Raw genomic sequence first — 23307 nt, forward strand, 5'->3', positions numbered from 1 at the left:
AAGTTTTACAAATATTTTTCAATATACATGTATTAAAAAAACAAAAAAAAAAAACATTGTATTTTGCGTTACAACAATAATAAAATAAAACAAAAATCATAAATAATAATAATAATAACAATAACAATAAATTCCCTTGAACAACCCTGTGGTGTTCTATGATGGGGCGGGGACGTCTCAGCTTCGTTTTGCTGTTGATATGTGAACCCCCCCCCCCCCCCCAAAAAAAAAAACCCAACAAGAACAACAAAAAACACAACAACTGGGTTTGTTACTTTACCTAGATTACAGATTATGACATTCAAAACCCGAAGAATGGTGCATCACGGTATTATTATTATTTTTTACATATGATTTGTGCTTAATGATTCAATACCAAACACAATATACTCGAGATTCAGGGACGTAGCTAGCGGAGGGGGGGGGGGGTTGGACAGTTGCCTCCCCCAGAAAAAAAATCCGATTTTTTTTAATAGAAACTTAAAGAAAATTCTCTTCTTAACCGCTTAAAGAGTTTTAGACTATTAACTACTAACTCCCCCCCCCCCCCCCCCAACAAAAAATCCTAGTTACGGCCCTGAGATTGCAGCTATAATAAAGTCAAACGCCTTTGGTGTGAAACAGTTGGAGTTGAATAAAACTCAACATAAACGTCTTGGGTAATATGTACACAAAGGTATAGATATGAAAATGTATGTATATATATATATATATATATATATATATATATTAATTATAGCACCGTATTTATTACAGTAAGATGACTATTTGTAAATTATCTAAATGTGAAAAGAAATGGCGGAAATGTAACAAATATAAAGGGAATCTCCTCAGTTTGTCGTCTTGGAAACAGACAATGGATTAATCTGTCATTTTCTTACACACCTGATGGGGGAGAACATCGTTCGCTATTTGTGATAACACAGAGTAATAACACATGTACATGTGACAACCATTTGTAGCTCCTAGGTGATGTCCAGGTCGCCAATGTCATACATCCAATGAAAAAAAAAGCACGATCGCTATGTGACTAATGCTAGCGTCAGACTCTCAACTGTCACGACGAAGTTGGCCAACTCGACGGTTACGTTGTAAATTTGCCCAACTCCCGACTTACGACGGGCGCGCTCAGATTAACAACTAATGGGTTATACGGTGAGAATCGAGTTGTAATAGCGCTCAGACTAGCAATTGGACAGTCGTAGAAGTGAGAGCAGAAATTTGGACAACGTTGTACTGGCAGTTGGTATTCTGAGACTAGCATACGTTAAACGGTATCTAACGGCAACTAGGCCTAATGTAGTATTCTCCAAGTGTGTAATGGGAAGACATTTCTGAATGTGTAAACACCAATAGACTTTACTCTAGGTTTTTGTAAACATCAAACGAAAAATGTTCTTATTTAATATCTGCCATTAACAACTAACTGGTGTTCTGAACCACATTCCCAGTTAATGATGTGTGTGCCCAGGACAGGGTGCTTCAACCTTAATTGGATTTTATCACGAAAATAACTTGAAATGAAATGAAATTTTGACAGAATTGTTGCGACTTATAATAGTTATTTCGACCATAGACCTGCCAAAAGTTAAACGAAAGTTCAACGCAAATGGTGCTCAACTAATAATTAGTATTTAAGGCCTCTATGTTATTTTATAAAAGCATAAAGTAAAGTTTGCTAAAAAAGCGCATTGGTAGCGAATATGTCTTGAAAAGCAAACCTCAGAAGGGACATATCGATCACGTGACCATGATCGTGTAGGCTCAGGTCAGTTTGTGAATACTTGTGAAGAATGAGGTAAATTAATGCATAATACTAATTAATACTTAGTAATGATTGTACTTGGAACGCAAAATGCCGTAGCTCGAATTTAAGACGAAAAAAACAGAGTAGTCATTCAAGTGGCTTAATCACAAATACATATCCATGCATAAATCTATCTGGGTGTTATGTTTGAAAACTAATACAAATACACTTTTAACACCATACACCAACAAACCGTTACATTTTACCAATATATATTGCATCTCGATCATATAAAATCCTAAGTAACTCTGGGTAGTGACAAAACAAGAGAAAACTCGACAGAATCGGGTATTGCAGTATATAGACTCTACTCCAGCTACATAATATAAACGCATTTCAAATCTAAAACATTTGTTGGTTTCGTCGTCTGTGTTGGAAACAGGAGAATGGTGCCTCTCCCATCTGTACATGGAATGTGTGAAGTAATAAAATAGTGATTGTGAAAGACAACATCGGGGTCAGAACCATTGGAACTTCAACACTGAATTGTCATTTCCCCCGAGCATCATACAGCAATAGCCGTTCTGTTCACCATGCTATATTCATGTCGGACCAAGCCCACAAGGATTCACGTGTTGATATTTGTCATCAGCAGTACATTGTGTATTGCAAGAACTGAAAGAAAGTAAGAATAATACACGTTTATTACAGAACTATAGAAAATGTACATAATACTAGCACGTTAGTATTTATTACAGAACTATAGAAAATGTACACAACACTAGCACGTTAGTATTTATTACAGAACTGTAGAAAATGTACACAACACTAGCACGTTAGTATTTATTACAGAACTGTAGAAAATGTACACAACACTAGCACGTTAGTATTTATTACAGAACTGTAGAAAATGTACACAACACTAGCACGTTAGTATTTATTACAGAACTGTAGAAAATGAACACAACACTAGCACGTTAGTATTTATTACAGAACTGTAGAAAATGAACACAACACTAGCACGTTAGTATTTATTACAGAACTGTAGAAAATGAACACAACACTAGCACGTTAGTATTTATTACAGAACTATAGAAAATGTACACAACACTAGCACGTTAGTATTTATTACAGAACTATAGAAAATGTACACAACACTAGCACGTTAGTATTTATTACAGAACTATAGAAAATGTACACAACACTAGCACGTTAGTATTTATTACAGAACTATAGAAAATGTACACAACACTAGCACGTTAGTATTTATTACAGAACTATAGAAAATGTACATAACACTAGCACGTTAGTATTTATTACAGAACTATAGAAAATGAACATAACACTAGCACGTTAGTATTTATTACAGAACTATAGAAAATGTACATAACACTAGCACGTTAGTATTTATTACAGAACTATAGAAAATGTACACAACACTAGCACGTTAGTATTTATTACAGAACTATAGAAAATGTACACAACACTAGCACGTTAGTATTTATTACAGAACTATAGAACATGAACAACACTAGCACGTTAGTATTTATTACAGAACTATAGAAAATGTACATAACACTAGCACGTTAGTATTTATTACAGAACTATAGAAAATGTACATAACACTAGCACGTTAGTATTTATTACAGAACTAGCCTATAGAAAATGAACATAACAGAGCACGTTAGTATTTCTTTACTGTTTGCGTCACAACATGGTCATTACATGGCTTATTTTCATTATCATCAAAATCTTAGGGTCGGTGGGCCCGTTGGGCTATTTCTCGTTCCTGCCAGTGCACCACAACTGGTATATCAAAGGCCGTGGTATGTGTTATCATGCCTGTGGAGTGGTGCAAATAAAATATCCCTTGCTACTAATGGAAACATGTAGTGGGTTTCTTCTCTATGACTATATGTCAGAATGACCAAATGTTTGACATCCAATAGCCGATGATTAATAAATCAATGTGTTTCAGTGGTGTCGTTAAACAAAACAAACCTTTTTCTTTTTAAAAAAAAATCTTTGCATCATTGTTATCAGTACAGTGACAGGTATCTTTGTCAAATACTATCAACGACAGGTCTGTTGGTGCCACAAGTAGAACAACATTCACTGCCATCAGCATAACAATTAACATATGATTGGCGTTCGTCGACATTCATAATCAAATCAACACTAATTGCAATTATCATCCTCATCTTCATCATCAAACATCGTATGAGAAAGTAACACATCACTGTCGCTATTATCAGTAGGTAATGTCGTAGATCAAATTGCATATTATCATCAGCAATAACATTATCAATAACGAAAGTCAAACTGGCATTGTCGTCATCATCATCAACAACACTTAACATTAAAAATCACCTTGTCGGTGGAAATCCACGTCTCTTAATCTTCAACACCGATATTAACTATTATAAATTCGTAAGTCAAACTGGCAATGTTATTATCGGTTATTAAAAATAAAAACAATTTCAGTGAAAATCCATATGATCTCCGTCATCAACACTGACATTAACCATGTTCATCAACACTGACATTAACTATCTTCATCAACACTGACATTAACTATCATATATTCACAAGTGAAACTGGCATTGTCGTAATCGTTTATCGGTAACAAAACTTACTGAAATTTAAACAGTTTGTCAGTGAAATTCAATGTCGCTATCATCATCAATACTAACATGAAGAACTGAAAGTCAAACTGGCGTTCGTGTCATCAGTACACAGTTACATTACATAGTTTGTTCTGCGCCTGACAAATACTATTATGTTCTTCATCATGTCAGGTACCATGACCAACAGAGTAATAAAGTGGGTTTTTTGTTGTGTCAACATTGATTAGAAATTGGTTTTCCAGTGAAAATCAATGTCATCATCATAATTTAGTTATATTGCTATATGCAGCCGTCGTCTTTACTTATATTGTTGTGTGTATACTGATGAGCTGTAATGCTCAAAGTTAATAAAGAATTGAATCATCAGCCACAACACAAACAGTATGTAAGTGAAGCTGGTATTGCCGTAATGAAGTAAAACCATTATAGCCGTCTACATACCTCGTTTCGTGTGAAAGTCGCTATACCGTCCTTTCCTCGCGTGGCCTTCTGCTGCTCCAGAAATATGTCTGAAAATATTAGTTAGAGAGTGAAGAAACCAAACTGGGTAGCATTATCGTAAAGAAGTTGGATGCTTTTAAAAAGAAGATGAACGAAACATTAGATTGTTTACCGTTAATTCGACTACTCAAATGGAGGTCTGGGTTAGCTTTATTATAAGTGTACATATGAATGTGTTACAGCTTACTGTAGGCCACACACACACTCACAGAGACACACACACAAAGACGCACACGCATCCACACACACGCGCACGCACACACACAGACACACACGTGCACACCGACACACACACACACATGCACACAAACACACACACGCACACAGAGACACACACACATGCACACCGATACACACACACAGACGCATCCACACACACACACACACACATCCGCACCGGGAGACACACACACACACATCCACAACGACACACACAATCATACACACACACACACACGCACACACACACACACACATAGACATACACATGCACACCGACACACACACAGACACACACACGCACACACATCCACCCACACACACACTCATCCACCCACCCACACACACACACTCACACACAGAGAGACACACACACACATGCACACCGACACACACACACACACACAGACACACACACATGCACACCGACACACACACACACACACACAGAGACACACACATCCACACCAAGACACACACACACACACATCCACACATCGACACACACACATCCACGCCGAGATACACACACACACACACACATCCACACCGACACGCACAATCACACACACACCCATTCACACACACCTACACACACACACCTACGCACATACACACACACACCTACACACATACACACACACACACACACACACATACACACACACGCAGACACATACACCCACCTACACACACCCACACACAGACACACCCACACCCACATACACACACACCTACACACGCATACTCACACGCACAGACACACCTACACCTACACACACACACACACACACAGACACACACACACACATACACACACAGACACACACACACAGAGACACACACACACACAGACACATACACACACATAGACACACACACACACATACACACACACACACACACACACACACACAAACACAGACACACAACCACACACACACACAGACACATACACACGTAATACTGTTTCAATATTATGTGCTTTTCTCTAAATAAAGACTTCAGTGCAACGTTCTGTACATGGAATGAGTTTCAACATTTTTAAGACTCGGTGTCTCCTGACTACAAAAGACGACTGTTTCAACTCACTATACATAAGGATGAGTTTCGAGATGACTATGACGAAGTCTTGCAGTGAAATCTTGCTGTCTCGCCCGCCATATCGCCGGACGATGGACGTCAGAACGGCGCGGTTAACCGGGAAACCTGCAATATGAGGCGTGATTACATTTAAGACATTTCACCGTGACACTGCTGTCACCATCACTGGCACGGCTCCATTTCTGTTTGCAAGGTGTGTGTGTGTGTGTGTTGGGGGGGGGGGGGGGGGGGGTACTTCTGCATGACAACACATTTCTAAAAAAAGGTTTGGTTTACATATAAGCACTCTAAAACGAGTAAAACAACATTTCGGAAACACGGCGGAAACAAGTAAACATTGGAGGAGGGGGCTGACTGAGATCTAGGGTGTAAAGCAACATTTCGGAAACACGGCGGAAACAAGTAGACATTGGAGGAGGGGGCTGACTGAGATCTAGGGTGTAAAGCAACATTTCGGAAACACGGCGGAAACAAGTAAACACTGGAGGAGGGGGCTGACTGAGATCTAGGGTGTAAAGCAACATTTCGGAAACACGGCGGAAACAAGTAAACATTGGAGGAGGGGGCTGACTGAGATCTAGGGTGTAAAGCAACATTTCGGAAACACGGCGGAAACAAGTAAACATTGGAGGAGGGGGCTGACTGAGATCTAGAGTGTAAAGCAACATTTCGGAAACACGGCGGAAACAAGTAAACATTGGAGGAGGGGGCTGACTGAGATCTAGGGTGTAAAGCAACATTTCGGAAACACGGCGGACAAGTAAACATTGGAGGAGGGGGCTGACTGAGATCTAGAGTGTAAAGCAACATTTCGGAAACACGGCGGAAACAAGGAAACATTGGAGGAGGGGGCTGACTGAGATCTAGGGTCTAAAGCAACATTTCGGAAACACGGCGGAAACAAGTAAACATTGGAGGAGGGGGCTGACTGAGATCTAGGATGTAAAGCAACATTTCGGAAACACGGCGGAAACAAGTAGACATTGGAGGAGGGGGCTGACTGAGATCTAGGGTGTAAAGCAACATTTCGGAAACACGGCGGAAACAAGTAAACATTGGAGGAGGGGGCTGACTGAGATCTAGGGTGTAAAGCAACATTTCGGAAACACGGCGGAAACAAGTAAACATTGGAGGAGGGGGCTGACTGAGATCTAGGGTGTAAAGGAACATTTCGGAAACACGGCGGAAACAAGTAAACATTGGAGGAGGGGGCTGACTGAGATCTAGGGTGTAAAGCAACATTTCGGAAACACGGCGGAAACAAGTAAACATTGGAGGAGGGGGCTGACTGAGATCTAGAGTGTAAAGCAACATTTCGGAAACACGGCGGAAACAAGTAAACATTGGAGGAGGGGGCTGACTGAGATCTAGGGTCTAAAGCAACATTTCGGAAACACGGCGGAAACAAGTAGACATTGGAGGAGGGGGCTGACTGAGATATAGGGTGTAAAGCAACATTTCGGAAACACGGCGGAAACAAGTAGACATTGGAGGAGGAGGCTGACTGAGATCTAGGGTGTAAAGCAACATTTCGGAAACACGGCGGAAACAAGTAGACATTGGAGGAGGGGGCTGACTGAGATCTAGGGTGTAAAGCAACATTTCGGAAACACGGCGGAAACAAGTAGACATTGGAGGAGGGGGCTGACTGAGATCTAGGGTGTAAAGCAACATTTCGGAAACACGGCGGAAACAAGTAGACATTGGAGGAGGGGGCTGACTGAGATCTAGGGTGTAAAGCAACATTTCGGAAACACGGCGGAAACAAGTAGACATTGGAGGAGGGGGCTGACTGAGATCTAGGGTGTAAAGCAACATTTCGGAAACACGGCGGAAACAAGTAGACATTGGAGGAGGGGGCTGACTGAGATCTAGGGTGTAAAGCAACATTTCGGAAACACGGCGGAAACAAGTAGACATTGGAGGAGGGGTCTGACTGAGATCTAGGGTGTAAAGCAACATTTCGGAAACGCGGCGGAAACAAGTAAACATTGGAGGAGGGGGCTGACTGAGATCTAGGGTGTAAAGCAAAGTGTCTAGGGGCTCAAGGGTTTGTGGTATGATTTAATCAAACTTTTCAGCTCTGTTGGTTGTCTCTTGATTTAGGAAGTGTACAAACAAATAGCTGTTGTGGGGTTGTGTGTATATATATATAAAGCTAATAATCATATCAAACATTTATAGAAACACTAAAACAAAGTTTCTTTTGTTTAGAACACATTGGTTAAATAATCATCGGCTATTGGATATCAAACATTTGGTAATTCTGACTCGTAGTCATCAGGGAAAACTCGATACATTTTTCTTAATGCAGCAAGGGATCTTTTATATGCACTTTCCCACAGACAGAAAAACACATACCACGGCCTTTGACCAGTTGTGGTGCACTGGTTGGAACGAGAAAAAACGCAATCAGATGAATGGATCCACCGATTTGATTCGATCCCGCGACGCAAGAGTAGAAGAGTACATTGATATTTGCATGCTAAACACTTACCTAAAGCACCAAACATAGAGTTCAGTTCAAACGTGTCGACAGTCCCCGACCTGTCTTTGTCGAATCTAATGAAGATATCCTAAACACAAATATGTCAGTAATAATATACACTAAATGAAATAGTATGTATGTATGTATGTATATATATATATATATATATATATATATATATATATATATATATATATATATATATATATATATATATATATATATACTCTTCAAAAGAAGAAACGCAAAACCACATTGTCGTAACATTTGGAGAATTGATTTAATTATTGAATGGTGAGTCCGATAATTACCAAATGTTGCAGGATTGTTCACAATTCACTCTAGTCCATTGTGAGTAAGTGATAGGACACACCACCAAAGTCAAGGTCATCTGCAGTCAATACCGGGTGTGGCCTCCGCGTGTGTTGACAACTGCCTGGCACCGCCTGCCCATTGAAGCAACCCGAGTACGGATGACGTCCCGGGGGATGGTGGCCCACTCGGCCTGCAAGGCTGCTGCCAGCTCGGGCAGGGTCTGGGGCTGTGGTTGTCGCTGTCGGAGGCGTCGGTCCAACTCGTCCCATAGATGCTCAATTGGGTTCAAATCCGGTGATATCGATGGCCAAGGAAGGACATTAATGTTGTTGTTCTGTAGGAAAGCCGTTGTGAGACGTGCTGTGTGAGGCCTGGCGTTGTCATGTTGGAACACTGCGTTGGCGTTGGCCATAACTGGAACGATGTGTGGCCGGAGGATCTGGTCAATGTAGCCCTGTGCATTCAGGTTGCCCTGCACGTGGACCAGGTCGGTTCTGCCAGTGTGTGAGATGGCTGCCCACACCATGACACTACCCCCGCCGAATCTGTCCACTTCCTGCACGCAGTTTGCCGCATAACGTTCACCACGACGCCTATACACGCGACATCTTCCATCATGACGTCGGAGCAGAAATCGTGACTCGTCACTGAACCACACCTGTCTCCATCGCAGTTGAGGCCATTGTTGATGAATCTGGCACCACTGCAGTCGGAGTCGACGGTGTTGTGGTGTTAAGATGACACCTCGAACTGGATGTCTGGCACGAATTCCTACCTCACGTAGGCGGTTCCGTACGGTCTGGTCGGATATCCTGCGCAAACCTGGTATTGCTGCGGCTGTGGAGGTGGCAGTAGTCAATCGTTCCCGAAGGTGGCGTACCCGGATGTAGCGGTCCTGCCCGGGGGTAGTGACCCGTGGTCGACCGGATCTAGGGAGGTCACGTGTTGATCCATGTTGCTGGTAACGGTCCCACAGTCTGGAGATGGTGCTTGGGGACACATGGAATGCCCTGGCAACGGCCGTTCTGGATTCGCCTGCGTCTAGTCGGCCGATGGCATTGTTTCTCTGCGGTTCACTGAGACGTGGCATGTCCTGGATTGTCAACTGTCGGCCAGATACAGAGGCCAGGCAAGCGAACACCCTGCACTTTTATACTGTCGGTGTTCATGTTGCACGTGCAGACAACGCACGTGCAGTGGGGACATGGTTTGCACGTGGCTGCGTTTTTGCGAATATTCACATTTTGGAACTTTATTGTACAGTAGCTGCGTTTTATCGAATGTAACCGTGGGAATGTGTTTGGGACATGCAATGACCTTATATTCACAAAGCATGAACCGGTAGGAAACATAAAATCGGAGTTATAACCCATTTGTACCCTTTTGCGTTTCTTTTTTTGAAGAATATATATAGATAGATAGATAGATAGATAGATCATAAATGTGAATTACAATATCGATCTAATGAACTTATCCAAAAACAAATATATGTCAACATTATAAATACCATGTACAATATCAATAATTGAAGATATCCTAAAAAAACCCATACCTGTACAATATCGACCTAATGAAGATATCCTAAATATGTATGCATCTGTATGCGTGTGTATGTGTGCGTGCGTGTGTGTGTGTGTGTATGTGTGTGTGTGTGTGTTTGTATGTGTATGTGTCTGTGTTTGCGTGTGTGTGTCTGTGTGTGTGTGTGTGTTTGTTTGAGTTTGTGTCTTGAGTCAGTGTGTATGTGTGTCTGTGTGTCTGTCTGTGTCTGTGTGATTGTGTCTGTGTGTGTGCGTGTCTGTGTATGTATGTGTGTGTGCGTGTATATGTGTGTATGTGTGTGTGTATGTATGTGCCTCTCTGTGTGTGTCTCTGTGTGTGTGTGTGTCTGTGTGTGTGTCTATGTGTGTATATATGTGTGTGTGTGTGTCTGTGTGTCTATGTGTGTGTTCATGTGTGTGTCTCTGTGTGTGTGTGTGTCTCTGTGTGTCTCTCTGTGTGTGTATGTCTCTGTGTGTGCGTCTGTCTGTATGTGTGTCTGTGTGTGTGTCTGTATGTGTGTGTCTCTGTGTGTGTCTCTGTGTGTGTGTGTCTCTGTGTGTGTGTGTTTCTGTGTGTGTATGTGTGTGTATGTATGTGTCTCTGTATGTGTGTGTGTCTGTATGTGTCTCTCTCTGTGTGTGTGTGTGCGTGTGTGTGTGTGTCTGTGTGTGTGTGTCTATGTGTGTTTCTCTCTGCGTGTGTGTGTCTTTGTGTGTGTGTCTGTGTGTGTCTGTGTGTGTGTGTGTGTGTGCGCGTGCGCGTGCGCGTGTGTGTGTGCCTGGTACCATGCACTAAGATATATAATGTACTTACTCTGTATGTTTTCACATCTTTCCATAACATTCGTGTTTCATCCAAATCCAGCATTCCTGATCTGTTGTTCTGCACCTGTTAAGGTTGGTTGTGTTTGTTACTGTTGAAACTCGTCTAATTATCACAATCCTAGTCTGTACGACGAAAATGAACAGACAATAAACGCGGGTAGCACAGATTATTACTATTCGTAATTTCTCTCTCTCTCTCTCTCTCTCTCTCTCTCTCTCTCTCTCTCTCTCTCTCTCTCTCTCTCTCTCTCTCTCTCTCTCTCTCTCTCTTAGTATACAATCTGGGTAACATACACATACATTGTTTACGAACGCAAGTGGCCCCCTCACTCCATTAATGTATTTTTCAACATGTACGTTTAATTAACTATATCACACATCTGAGACACGGGATGTCATAAAATTTTATTTTAAACTATCCAAAGATCTAAAAATCCATCTTATACCGGAACATAAAGCAGTTTCCTCCATACTGCTCCAACACCCTGACCTAATAATAGTTTAGCCCCCCCCCCCCCCCCCCACACTTCAAATATCCTGTATATGGGCCCTGTGTAATACAGAAATGATCTGGTGAGAACTGTTTAATGTGGTTACGATCTGGTGATTAGAAAGGATACGTCTATCATCGTGAGGAGACTGCGACACGACTCCGTGTTGAAATGGGTCTTCTCTTTGAACTCTGAAATTGAAATCCAGCAAAATAGAATAATGACACAATTGTGCTAGATCGAGAGATAAGTAACACCATACAGCATACCTGCGTTCAGAATCAATGAATGAATAGTTATCCCCACGCCAAAGCGAACTGGGTGTTGAGCAAAGGAAAGCACATGAATGAATTGATCATTGATATGATGTACAAGTTAAATGAAAATACAGTGTGTAGATCGAGATGACTCGGCCCTGATCACAAATAGTGAATAGCAAGTGATGTGGCATTGGAGCCCACGCTCGTCCCCATCGCGCCTCGTGTTTTTCCTCCACAATACCTTACGTACAGTATTGGCCTGGCGCCCCATAATGCGACTCCGAGACACTGTGGGCGAGTCCATCAATGTTGAGAGAGAGAGAGAGAGAGAGAGAGAGAGAGAGAGAGAGAGAGAGAGAGAGAGAGAGAGAGAGAGAGAGAGAGAGAGAGCGAGCTTTACAGGAAGAAAGATATCAGGCAGCCGGTGAGAGACACTTTCTCTACTGGTAAAAGTGGCTGTACGTTACCTATCACTGACATATCAAGGAGGAACGCCTTGAGTTCCCTGGCGTCCAGTTTGCGGTCTCTTCCGACGTGTTTGAGAAACACGTCCGTGAACGTGTTCTCCCCTGGGCGTGTTGGCTGCAATGAAATACACAAACATTGTGGTGTGTTGGTGCTTAGGGCGATGAAGATTTTGATGATGATAGTCAAATATGTTGTCGTCGTTGTCATTATCATCACCATCATCATCGTCGTCGTCTTCTCAATCATAACCTGCTTTTGTGTGTTTATATCATCATCATCATTATTATCACCATCATTTCAATCGATCTTATCATCCCATAACCTGTTTTCGTGTGTATAATCATCATCATCACCATCATTTCAATCGTTCGTATCATCCCATAACCTGTTTTCGTGTGTATAATCACCATCATCATCATCATCATCATCATCAACACCACCACCATCACTTCAATCACCATTATTACCATACAGCCTAATTTCATATTTAAATCCAATTTAGTCATCTATGCAGGGTGCAGATAAATTTATTACCTGTGTAACACCTTTATGGCAGGAAATGCTTATTTTAATCTTATACAAGAATATAGTTTTTACCTATTTCAGCAAGGTGCATTATTAATACGACGCACATGACGTTCGCTTTTAGATTATCAACAGGTTGCATTATTAATACGACGCACATGACGTTCGCTTTTAGATTATCAACAGGTTGCATTATTAATACGACGCACATGACGTTCGCTTTTAGATTATCAACAGGTTGCATTATTAATACGACGCACATGACGTTCGCTTTTAGATTATCAACAGGTTGCATTATTAATACGACGCACATGACGTTCGCTTTTAGATTATCAGCAGGTTGCATTATTAATACGACGCACATGATGTTCGTTTTTAGATTATCAGCAGGTTGCATTATTAATACGACGCACATGACGTTCGCTTTTAGATTATCAACAGGTTGCATTATTAATACGACGCACATGACGTTCGCTTTTAGATTATCAACAGGTTGCATTATTAATACGACGCACATGACGTTCGCTTTTAGATTATCAACAGGTTGCATTATTAATACGACGCACATGATGTTCGCTTTTAGATTATCAACAGGTTGCATTATTAATACGACGCACATGATGTTCGCTTTTAGATTATCAACAGGTTGTATATTTAATACGACATACACGATATTCGTTTTTAGATTATCAGCAGGTTGTAGTTTTAATACGACACACATGATGCTCGTTTTAAGATTATCAGCAGGTTGTATATTTAATACGACATACACGATATTCGTTTTCAGATTATCAGCAGGTTGTATATTTAATACGACATACACGATATTCGTTTTCAGATTATCAGCAGGTTGTATATTTAATACGACACACATGATGCTCGTTTTAAGATTATCAGCAGGTTGTATATTTAATACGACATACACGATATTCGTTTTCAGATTATCAGCAGGTTGTATATTTAATACGACATACACGATATTCGTTTTCAGATTATCAGCAGGTTGTATATTTAATACGACACACACGATATTCGTTTTCAGATTATCAGCAGATTGTAGTTTTAATACGACACACATGATGCTCGTTTTAAGATTATCAGCAGGTTGTATATTTAATACGACATACACGATATTCGTTTTCAGATTATCAGCAGGTTGTATATTTAATACGACATACACGATATTCGTTTTCAGATTATCAGCAGGTTGTATTTTAATGAGTTACAGACAGGCGACTGTTGACGCTCCTTAGAAGCAAGATGTATTTTATATGCACTGTAATGGCCAACAATGCAGCACATACCGAAGGTTTTTATATATAAGTTATGTATCAATGGGTAGCATTACCAATAACTATTATCCAGCGGAATCGGAAACGATGGGTGTAACTATTGTCCAACATACAGCTGTTGTTTATCATTCAAATATGCTCACTTATATAGCAGATTTTTAATTTGACAAAAGCTTATTTTGAATGCCACAATGCATGATGTAAGACTATCTACAAGCTTAGAAAAAACAACAAAGAAAAACTACAAAGAAAAACAACCCACTACAACAAATTCAACCCCCATAATGTAGTTCAGTAAAGTTCGTTGTGAACACACATCATTATGTATACATAAGCACGCCCATCTCTCGCCATTCTTCTACGACCCGGTGTCATAATACATTCACTGACACATTAATTTGTGCAAGTTATTCCAGGGGCGGATCCAGGAAGTATTTTGCAGCGGGGTGGGGGGACTAACTTGTTAAAATGCAATCCCAATGGCAAAAAGAACCCTAGATGTGTGTGTGTAAGCGGGGGGGGGGGGGGGGGGGGGGGGGGGATAATAAAGAGGGAGGAAAAGATGCACTTGAATATGTTTTTAAGGTTGAGGGTTTCCTGGTTCACCCTCTTGGATCCGCCTCTGTATCCCCAAATAATAATAATAATAATAATAATAACCATTCACCAGTAGAAGCATGCGGAGACTAAAAGCGACATAAAACCACATTGATTTAGTTAACGAAGCCCACATGTCACCACACGACCCACGTTTAACACTCTCTGTATCCCTTTAAACTTGGTTTCCATAACATATGTCGCAGGACGCCGGTCGATACAGACCAAGCGCGGATCAGAACGTTTTAATAGCGGGGTCCCCAAAACCCGTTGTTGTTTTTGAAAATAGAAATGAATGGTCCTTCAGGGGTGATACTGTGTATTATATATATTGTTTGACCCAAAATAGGGGGGTACCTGAAGACTAACTCTTTGGTCTGCGTTCATAGGAAATCTGGCAGAGATTTTAAGGAAACTGCGAATTACGTGCTATCTGAATTAAGGGTACGAACTACGTATATACCGTAAAGTGGTCGTAAAGCTTCGCAGATTGGGATGTTTTACCCCCCCCCCCAAAAAAAAAAACCCCTCCCAGACAAACAAGGAAGGAAGGAAGGAAATGTTTTATTTAACGACGCACTCAGCACATTTGATTTACGGTTATATGGCGTCAGACATATGGTTAAGAACCACACAGATATTGAGAAAGGAAACCCGCTGTCGCCACTTCATGGGCTACTCTTTTCGATAAGTAGCAAGGGATCTTTTATATGCACCATCCCATAGACAGGATAGCACATACCACGGCCTTTGATGTACCAGTCGTGGTGCACTGGCTGGAGCGAGAAATAGCACAATGGGCCCACTGATGGGGATCGATCCCAAACCGACCACGCATCAAGCGAGCGCTGTACTACTGAGCTACGTCTCGCCCCCAATCAAACAAAAACACAAATGCAAATGCATACAATTAATTTGTTTTTAGCAACGGACATGTAATAGCTTGTTCAGCTCAGCGTAGCTAGGATTTAATGATGGGGGTTACCCACTTCGCAGGGACCCACGTCACTTGTATCGTGTTATGAGGTGACCGGCAAATGTAAAATAAGATGGGGGGGCGAACGACGTGGTTGGAGTATGGAGTTTAAACACCGCACATTTTCACTGAATGCTGTAGGTGCCCGTTTCAAACGTTAAACCTTTCAAAAGAGAAATCCAGCGTCTGCTCCTGTGCTTAGTATTAACAGCAGCATACAGACAGTGAACTCAGGGCTCGAACTTAAAAATTTGTCTCCCACGGCAATTTTTAAAAGGATTGCCGTCGGTGAAACAGCCCACCGACAGCCATTTTGAGCCTGCCTGTGGCATTTTTTTTTAAAGTGACATTTGCAGAAAATAAACATGACTGAAAGGTTATTTTGCTATATTTCAAATGTGAAAATGTTAAATATTGGCAAATTATGTACTCCAGATGTATATATTTTGCCATTGTTGAGGAGTTTTACCGACAGCACAAACGTGCCATCGGTAATGCTCTCTACCTACGGCAATTTATATCTCATCGGTGCCGCCGTTAAGTTCGACCCCGTTGACCCACGTGAAACATACCCCTAAATAATGTGTGAACTGTGTAAGCACACAAGCCTAATACGAAGCACCAGGATACCCATGTACAACTGAAACATATCCCTAAATAATGTGTGAACTGTGTAAGCACACAAGCCTAATACGAAGCACCAGGATACCCATGTACAACTGAAACATACCTCTAAATAATGTGTGAACTGTGTAAGCACACAAGCCTAATACGAAGCACCAGGATACACTTGTACAACTGAAATGAGTCTAAAGACTTTTCTTACACAGTCGTTGGTGAGAACATCTTTCGTTATTTTTGATAACACATAGCTGTTTACACACATACGTGTGTTAACAATTTAAAACCACACGACTGGCTGTTCCTAGGTGATGATCAGGTCACCATTATCATACATCCAATGAAAAAAAAAGAAGGTCAAATGGATCACTCCGTGACGTACAAATTAACCTGAAATTGACTTATCTGTCAGGCACAAGCTAACTATAAGCGAAAGGGCCGTAAATAGATTTTTGTCGGAAAAGGCACATACTTTTTTTTTCAGGATATGTAAGAAATAGAATACAACATTCGTGTTCGTTAGATACCATTTATCTTACAACTCGTTATTTAAAAAGGTATCAAACTCGATTTCGCTCGTTAAGATACATTTTAAAACAATTCGCTGTATAATAAATGGTATCTAACGGCCACTTATGTATTATTCTCTATGTAGCTGTTAATAGACGGCCGTTAAAGACACGCCAAAATACATGCAGTTTGGTTATTAGGCGCCGCGTGGCTTTTAGTCCACCTCCAAAAAATTGATCTAATTGCAAACATCAAGCCATACCCATTATGCTATTAGTGAACGACATTGAAATAAAATGTAGATGTGTTTCCACTGATAAACAAAACATTGACGTCTTACCGATAGGGGATCTTCTGTCTGAAAGTAATATGATTTGATAGGGTTAGCAAGAAATTACAACCATTCAACCTTTAACTAAATATACTCATCTTAATTATCAGACAATGTAAAATTAATACCATTCGATAGGGTTAGCAAGAAATTGCAACCATTCAACCTTTAACTAAATATACTCATCTTAATTATCAGACAATGTAAAATTAATACCATTCGATAGGGTTAGCAAGAAATTACAACCATTCAACCTTTAACTAAATATACTCATCTTAATTATCAGACAATGTAAAATTAATACCATTCGATAGGGTTAGCAAGAAATTACAACCATTCAACCTTTAACTAAATATACTCATCTTAATTATCAGACAATGTAAAATTAATACCATTCGATAGGGTTAGCAAGAAATTACAACCATTCAACCTTTAACTAAATATACTCATCTTAATTATCAGGCAATGTGAATTATGTTCGCCTATTACCTTTAAATTATTCATTACCCACATTTTACTGTTATTATTTTTTATTTGTTTGTTTCAATTTACTTTTGTTTTAGTTGTTGTTGTTGCTGTTGTTTGTGTTTGTGTTGTTGGTTTTTTGGTTTTATTGTTCGTGCTGTTGTTTGTTTGTTTGTTTTGTATTGCTTTGTTTTTGTTAGTTTTTGTCCTAGTTTAGATAAACATCTTTCTTGTGCTCCTCCCATACGACTTCAGATATTGTTTCTATGGTGTTTATCGTTCATATGTACTTTCGCAAAAACATGACAGTACATACCACGGTCTTTAACATGCCAGTGCATACCACGGCCTTTAACATGTCAGTTGCGAATATATAAAATAGAAAAGGTACGTCCTACGGTGTTTATCGTTCATATGTACTTTCGCAAAAACATGACAGTACATACCACGGTCTTTAACATGACAGTTGCGAATATATAAAATAGAAAAGGTACGTCCTACGGTGTTTATCGTTCATATGTACTTTCGCAAAAACATGACAGTACATACCACGGTCTTTAACATGACAGTTGCGAATATATAAAATAGAAAAGGTACGTCCTATGGTGTTTATCGTTCATATGTACTTTCGCAAAAACATGACAGTGCATATCACGGTCTTTAACATGCCAGGTGCGAATATATAAAATAGAAAAGGTACGTCCTATGGTGTTTATCGTTCATATGTACTTTCGCAAAAACATGACAGTGCATATCACGGTCTTTAACATGCCAGTTGCGAATATATAAAATAGAAAAGGTACGTCCTATGGTGTTTATCGTTCATATGTACTTTCGCAAAAACATGACAGTGCATATCACGGTCTTTAACATGCCAGTTGCGAATATATAAAATAGAAAAGGTACGTCCTATGGTGTTTATCGTTCATATGTACTTTCGCAAAAACATGACAGTACATACCACGGTCTTTAACATGACAGTTGCGAATATATAAAATAGAAAAGGTACGTCCTACGGTGTTTATCGTTCATATGTACTTTCGCAAAAACATGACAGTACATACCACGGTCTTTAACATGACAGTTGCGAATATATAAAATAGAAAAGGTACGTCCTATGGTGTTTATCGTTCATATGTACTTTCGCAAAAACATGACAGTGCATATCACGGTCTTTAACATGCCAGTTGCGAATATATAAAATAGAAAAGGTACGTCCTATGGTGTTTATCGTTCATATGTACTTTCGCAAAAACATGACAGTGCATATCACGGTCTTTAACATGCCAGTTGCGAATATATAAAATAGAAAAGGTACGTCCTATGGTGTTTATCGTTCATATGTACTTTCGCAAAAACATGACAGTGCATATCACGGTCTTTAACATGCCAGTTGCGAATATATAAAATAGAAAAGGTACGTCCTATGGTGTTTATCGTTCATATGTACTTTCGCAAAAACATGACAGTGCATATCACGGTCTTTAACATGCCAGTTGCGAATATATAAAATAGAAAAGGTACGTCCTATGGTGTTTATCGTTCATATGTACTTTCGCAAAAACATGACAGTGCATATCACGGTCTTTAACATGCCAGTTGCGAATATATAAAATAGAAAAGGTACGTCCTATGGTGTTTATCGTTCATATGTACTTTCGCAAAAACATGACAGTGCATATCACGGTCTTTAACATGCCAGTTGCGAATATATAAAATAGAAAAGGTACGTCCTACGGTGTTTATCGTTCATATGTACTTTCGCAAAAACATGACAGTGCATATCACGGTCTTTAACATGCCAGTTGCGAATATATAAAATAGAAAAGGTACGTCCTATGGTGTTTATCGTTCATATGTACTTTCGCAAAAACATGACAGTGCATATCACGGTCTTTAACATGCCAGTTGCGAATATATAAAATAGAAAAGGTACGTCCTACGGTGTTTATCGTTCATATGTACTTTCGCAAAAACATGACAGTGCATATCACGGTCTTTAACATGCCAGTTGCGAATATATAAAATAGAAAAGGTACGTCCTACGGTGTTTATCGTTCATATGTACTTTCGCAAAAACATGCCAGTGCATATCAAGGTCTTTAACATGCCAGTTGTGAATATATAAAACAGAAAAGGTACGTCCTACGGTGTTTATCGTTCATATGTACTTTCGCAAAAAACATGACAGTGCATATCACGGTCTTTAACATGCCAGGTGCGAATATATAAAATAGAAAAGGTACGTCCTATGGTGTTTATCGTTCATATGTACTTTCGCAAAAACATGACAGTGCATATCACGGTCTTTAACATGCCAGTTGCGAATATATAAAATAGAAAAGGTACGTCCTATGGTGTTTATCGTTCATATGTACTTTCGCAAAAACATGACAGTGCATATCACGGTCTTTAACATGCCAGTTGCGAATATATAAAATAGAAAAGGTACGTCCTATGGTGTTTATCGTTCATATGTACTTTCGCAAAAACATGACAGTGCATATCACGGTCTTTAACATGCCAGTTGCGAATATATAAAATAGAAAAGGTACGTCCTATGGTGTTTATCGTTCATATGTACTTTCGCAAAAACATGACAGTGCATATCACGGTCTTTAACATGCCAGTTGCGAATATATAAAATAGAAAAGGTACGTCCTATGGTGTTTATCGTTCATATGTACTTTCGCAAAAACATGACAGTACATATCACGGCCTTTAACATGCCAGTTGCGAATATGTAAAATAGAAAAGGTACCTATCGGAATCAAGAGAAAACTAGTTACTGTTCACCAAAATAACCCACATATTATTAATAAATCAAACAAACAAATAAATAAATAAATAAATAAATAACATCTTTTGAGAATGGACAAAGTCGTAATTGTTATGAAAAGTGGAGACAACTCTTGAAGAAGGTAAACAAAATAACTTACAAGTGTTGGGCTTTCATCCTCGTCTAGAACTCTGAAATACAATTACCAAACAGTTTACAATTAACATACAACAGTTCTATCCAGAAGGCCTAATTTTTGTCAAATTACGTAAAATGACAGAAAAAAACGGAGTGGTGGTGGTGGTGGTGGTGGTGGTGCTAAGGTGTTAACGAGTGTTATCTAACATTAGACGGGTCTTACAAAACGTTGCATGGGAGACGTGGTATTAAACATTGCATTGACTCAATACAAGTAAAAACTGAAAACATAATGCTAAAACTTGATTTAAAACAATCAAAGGCATCTATACATAATCAAATCTACATTTTATGTTGTTTTTTTTGCAATAATAATGAAACTGAAAATGGTAGACTAAACTAGGGTTATTTTAACTAAGCATTACACGAGCGGGCTCAGAATTGTTGAACGTTGTGATGCACGTCAAACTCACCCACTGTCCACCGCCTTCTCGGTGAAGATTCTCAGGAGGAACTCTCCTTCTTTGAAAGCCTCGAAAGTGGTTGGTATGATGACGTACACGCCCGGGGGTAGCTCCATCCTCCTCGTCACTTCCCGGTAGTAAACGTAGCTTCCGCCCTTGGCTTTCAACCTCAAGGCGTTCCTCGCAGCTCGATCGCCGTTCAACGGTTTGCGGTCTGGATATTTTAACTAGGAACAACAACAACAACAACAATAACAATAATAATAATAAAAATAACAACAATAATAATAATAATGATAATAATGATGATAATTTGTTTTAATAATAATGATAATAGTATTAATAATAATAATAATCATAGTCGTCATCTTCATCATCATTATCTCCTTCTTCTCCATTGGTTAAGACTGTACCAGATATAAACTGCAGGTTTTGGCTACGTTTGTACCCCATAAACACGAAATACTTCCAATAAGCTTGTACCTGACACACACGGAATTATAAGGCTACGTTTGTACCTGCTAAACACGAAATTCTTTGTCAAAGTTTGTATCCGATAAACTCGAAAATCTATAGCTAGGTTTATATCTAATAAAAACGGAATCCTATGATTAGGTTTGTACCTGATGTACACAGAATTCTATGGCTAGGTTTGTATCTGATATACACAGAATTCTATGGCTAGGGTTGTACCTGATATACACAGAATTCTATGGCTAGGTTTGTATCTGATATACATTGAATTCTGTGGCGAGGTTTGTATCCGATATACATTGAATTCTATGGCTAGGTTTGTACCTGATACACATTGAATTCTGTGGCTAGGTTTGTACTTGATATACACATAATTCTATGGCTAGGTTTGTACCTGATACACATTGAATTCTATGGCTAGGTTTGTACCTGATATACACATAATTCTATGCCTAGGTTTGTACCTGATATACATTGAATTCTATGGCTAGGTTTGTACCTGATACACATTGAATTCTGTGGCTAGGTTTGTACCTGATATACATTGAATTCTATGGCTAGGTTTGTACTTGATATACACATAATTCTATGGCTAGGTTTGTACCTGATACACATTGAATTCTATGGCTAGGTTTGTACCTGATATACATTGAATTCTATGGCTAGGTTTGTACCTGATATACATTGAATTCTATGGCTAGGTTTGTACCTGATATACATTGAATTCTATGGCTAGGTTTGTACCTGATATACATTGAATTCTATGGCTACGTTTGTACCTGATATACATTGAATTCTATGGCTAGGTTTGTACCTGATATAGATTGAATTCTATAGCTAGGTTTCTACTTGATATACACATAATTCTATGGCTAGGTTTGTACCTGATACACATTGAATTCTATGGCTAGGTTTGTACCTGATATACATTGAATTCTTTGGCTAGGTTTGTACCTGATAAACATTGAATTCTATGGCTAGGTTTGTACCTGATATACATATAACTCTATGGCTAGGTTTGTACCTGATATACATTGAATTCTATGGGTAGGTTTGTACCTGATACACATTGAATTCTATGGCTAGGTTTGTATTTGATATACACATAATTCTATGGCTAGGTTTGTATCTGATATACATTGAATTCTATGGCTAGGTTTGTACCTGATACACATTGAATTCTATGGCTAGGTTTGTACCTGATATACATTGAATTCTATAGCTAGGTTTGTACTTGATATACACATAATTCTATGCCTAAGTTTGTATCTGATATACATTGAATTATATGGCTAGGTTTGTACTTGATATACACATAACTCTATGGCTAGGTTTGTACCTGATATACATTTTAATTCTATGGCTAGGTTTGTACCTGATATACACAGAATTCTATGGCTAGGTTTGTACCTGATAAACATTGAATTCTATGGCTAGGTTTGTACTTGATATACACATAATTCTATGGCTAGGTTTGTACCTGATATACATTGAATTCTATGGCTAGGTTTGTACCTGATATACATTGAATTCTATGGCTAGGTTTGTA

The 23307-nt window shown here is 39.4% G+C and overlaps 1 protein-coding gene across 2 annotated transcripts in view; it reads right to left on the bottom strand.

The window, feature by feature from the left end:
* Positions 1-206: 206 nt before the first annotated feature.
* The window catches only part of LOC121386313 (calpain-9-like), a 79833-nt gene continuing 56732 nt past the window's right edge, over positions 207-23307 (bottom strand). Inside the window, exons 12-21 of one of the 2 annotated variants that reach the window (XM_041517174.1) lie at positions 21294-21511; positions 20843-20873; positions 17448-17465; positions 12586-12700; positions 11988-12049; positions 11357-11425; positions 8696-8774; positions 6187-6303; positions 4816-4883; positions 207-2422 (exon numbers count right to left, since the gene is read on the bottom strand). In XM_041517174.1, the coding sequence (XP_041373108.1) occupies positions 2396-2422; positions 4816-4883; positions 6187-6303; positions 8696-8774; positions 11357-11425; positions 11988-12049; positions 12586-12700; positions 17448-17465; positions 20843-20873; positions 21294-21511 (804 nt within the window). In that variant the 3' untranslated portion in view covers positions 207-2395. The remainder of the gene's footprint in view (positions 2423-4815; positions 4884-6186; positions 6304-8695; positions 8775-11356; positions 11426-11987; positions 12050-12585; positions 12701-17447; positions 17466-20842; positions 20874-21293; positions 21512-23307) is intronic. The other variant, XM_041517177.1, reaches the window with a different exon arrangement.

The sequence above is a fragment of the Gigantopelta aegis genome, chromosome 12 (assembly GCF_016097555.1).
Source record: "Gigantopelta aegis isolate Gae_Host chromosome 12, Gae_host_genome, whole genome shotgun sequence".
NCBI classification, from domain to species: Eukaryota; Metazoa; Mollusca; class Gastropoda; order Neomphalida; family Peltospiridae; genus Gigantopelta; species Gigantopelta aegis.